The sequence below is a fragment of the Galeopterus variegatus genome, unplaced genomic scaffold (assembly GCF_000696425.1).
Source record: "Galeopterus variegatus unplaced genomic scaffold, G_variegatus-3.0.2 Scaffold9415, whole genome shotgun sequence".
Lineage (NCBI taxonomy): Eukaryota > Metazoa > Chordata > Mammalia > Dermoptera > Cynocephalidae > Galeopterus > Galeopterus variegatus.
In genome coordinates, this window is record NW_007735526.1 from 1784 (window position 1) to 3820 (window position 2037).

The 2037-nt window shown below is 39.5% G+C and overlaps 1 protein-coding gene across 1 annotated transcript in view; it reads left to right on the plus strand.

Annotated features, from left to right (window-relative positions):
• The first annotated feature begins 1076 nt into the window (after positions 1–1076).
• LOC103609276 (cytochrome P450 2C55-like) overlaps positions 1077–2037 on the plus strand; it is a 27958-nt gene continuing 26997 nt past the window's right edge. The window contains 1 exon segment of the mRNA XM_008593624.1: positions 1077–1244. Coding sequence (XP_008591846.1) covers positions 1077–1244 — 168 coding nt within the window.

The following is a 2037-nucleotide window of genomic DNA, read 5'->3' on the forward strand; positions in this document are numbered from 1 at the left end:
ACACCATCGTTTCTCAAGCCCTCCCTGTGAAATTCTCTGGGCTTGCCTCTTTCCTCAGTTACACTGGGCCGATTTCATCTCTGCAATGATGGAAAAGAGAGAATTATATCTTTTATTTCTGTTCTTGAGCACTTCTGACCTGTTACCCTTGGAATGAAATAAGGGGCTTCTATTTAATGTGAAGCTTGTTGTTTTATGAAGTGAGTCAGTGAGATGCACATTCAGAGTAACTAATGTTTTGGGGGTTTGGTTTTGCTAAATCTTCTTGAGGTAGTTGTGGTGTAAGCCACAGTGCACCACAAGGGGTACCAGATGATCTCAGTTCAGATCGTATTTCTGCCACCTGTGAGCTGTGTGACACTGACAGGTCTCCTCTTCTCCCAGTCTCCCTTCCCCCATTTTAAAAATAAAATAATATCTGCCTTCTGTTGTTTAGATTTTAGATTTAATGGTGAAAGGTGTGTAAATTTATTACCCAATATCTTCATATGTATTTGCTCACTTAAGATGTATGAGTTATGTTATTTACTTTATATTCTAGGCAACTGTAATGTTAGAAGAATATACTAAACATTTGAAAGGCTTCCGTTGTCAAGGACAATGTCTCCTAGTGTTTGTTATCTCATTACAATGCACATTTTTTATATACAAGGCACAGAAAACACTGATTACCCTTCAAGTCATAAATCCCCAACTGGTCACTCATCTGAGAATCCAGAATTCTGTGTCATTTTCTTGAATAAAGCAACTTACGATAGAGCTTCTCAATCATGTCTGCACTTTGGAGCTATCTGGCTTTGGGAACTTTTAAGTTTGCTTATCAATTACTGATATGTGGGTTCCAGCTCAGTACACTTAAGCCGGAATGTCTAGGTTGAGCACTGATAAGGACAACAAGACTAAAGAACATTCTATTTTTATCTCTCATCGAATCAAGGTCCACTCCTCAGCGTACAAGTGGATCTACCTTACTGATCACTTTATGTGCCAGAGAGGCACGTACTAAGTTAGAAGGGAGTGTTATAAAAGCTTTGGATTGCAAGCACCCAGTGTCGTAGTAAGAAAAGAAGGCATCAATGGATCCAGTTGTGGTTCTGGTGCTCTGTGTCTCCTGTTTGCTTCTGCTTTCACTCTGGAGACAGAGCTCTGTGAGAAGGAAGCTCCCACCTGGCCCTACTCCCCTGCCAATTATTGGAAATATCCTGTATTTAGGTTTTAAGAACTTGAAAACATCCTTCAACAATGTAAGTACACTTTATGATTCTGCAGTGTCTTGCAAAGGGTAAGTACATTTACCCATATTTTTAAGCAAAATACATTTTTGAAAGCACACTATTATATCATTGTAAAGCATATTACTCCCTATAAACGCTGATGTTTCTGTTACCAATCTGTTATTGTCAGAAGTAGCACAGTGACATAATACATTTTGTGAGCAGAGAGGCATTTAGGTCTTTGTACGGTAGAGTAAAAATACCAAAGTGGCAAACTTTGGGAGTGCTGCTTTCCTTCTTTGTTTTATAGCCATTTGCTATGATTTTTTTTTCTGAAGGTAAATGGTAAGGGAAGTTTGTGATTAGAGATTTCACTCAAAAAGTCATCTATTATATTACTCATGTATTTTATTCAGTATAGCCATGAAAATTGAACTGCTCCGAAGAACCAATTTATATGTGATGTCAAGGAAATAGCTCTGGGCTCAGAACCAGCTTAAGTGAATGAATTGGTGGTATCAGGATTCTTTTCAGTTCTGCTCAAAGCAGCTGTCTGTGGCCAAAAATGCTGGAGGATGTTAGAAATTGTTCTTCCAGGAGATGCTGCACGTCCTGATGCTGCCCGTGTGGTGCTCATTCTTTCTGTGCTAGTAATACCAGCAGGTCCCAGAGTGGGCTGGGAATCAGAATCACCTGGAGTAACTTTATAAGTGTTCATCACAGGGATACTGAGTCAGGATCCCTATGGGAAGAGGTTTACAGAGGATTCTGAAGACATCCGCTGTGCATTGGTCTCAACAAAATGTGTGGGACTGATAAATTG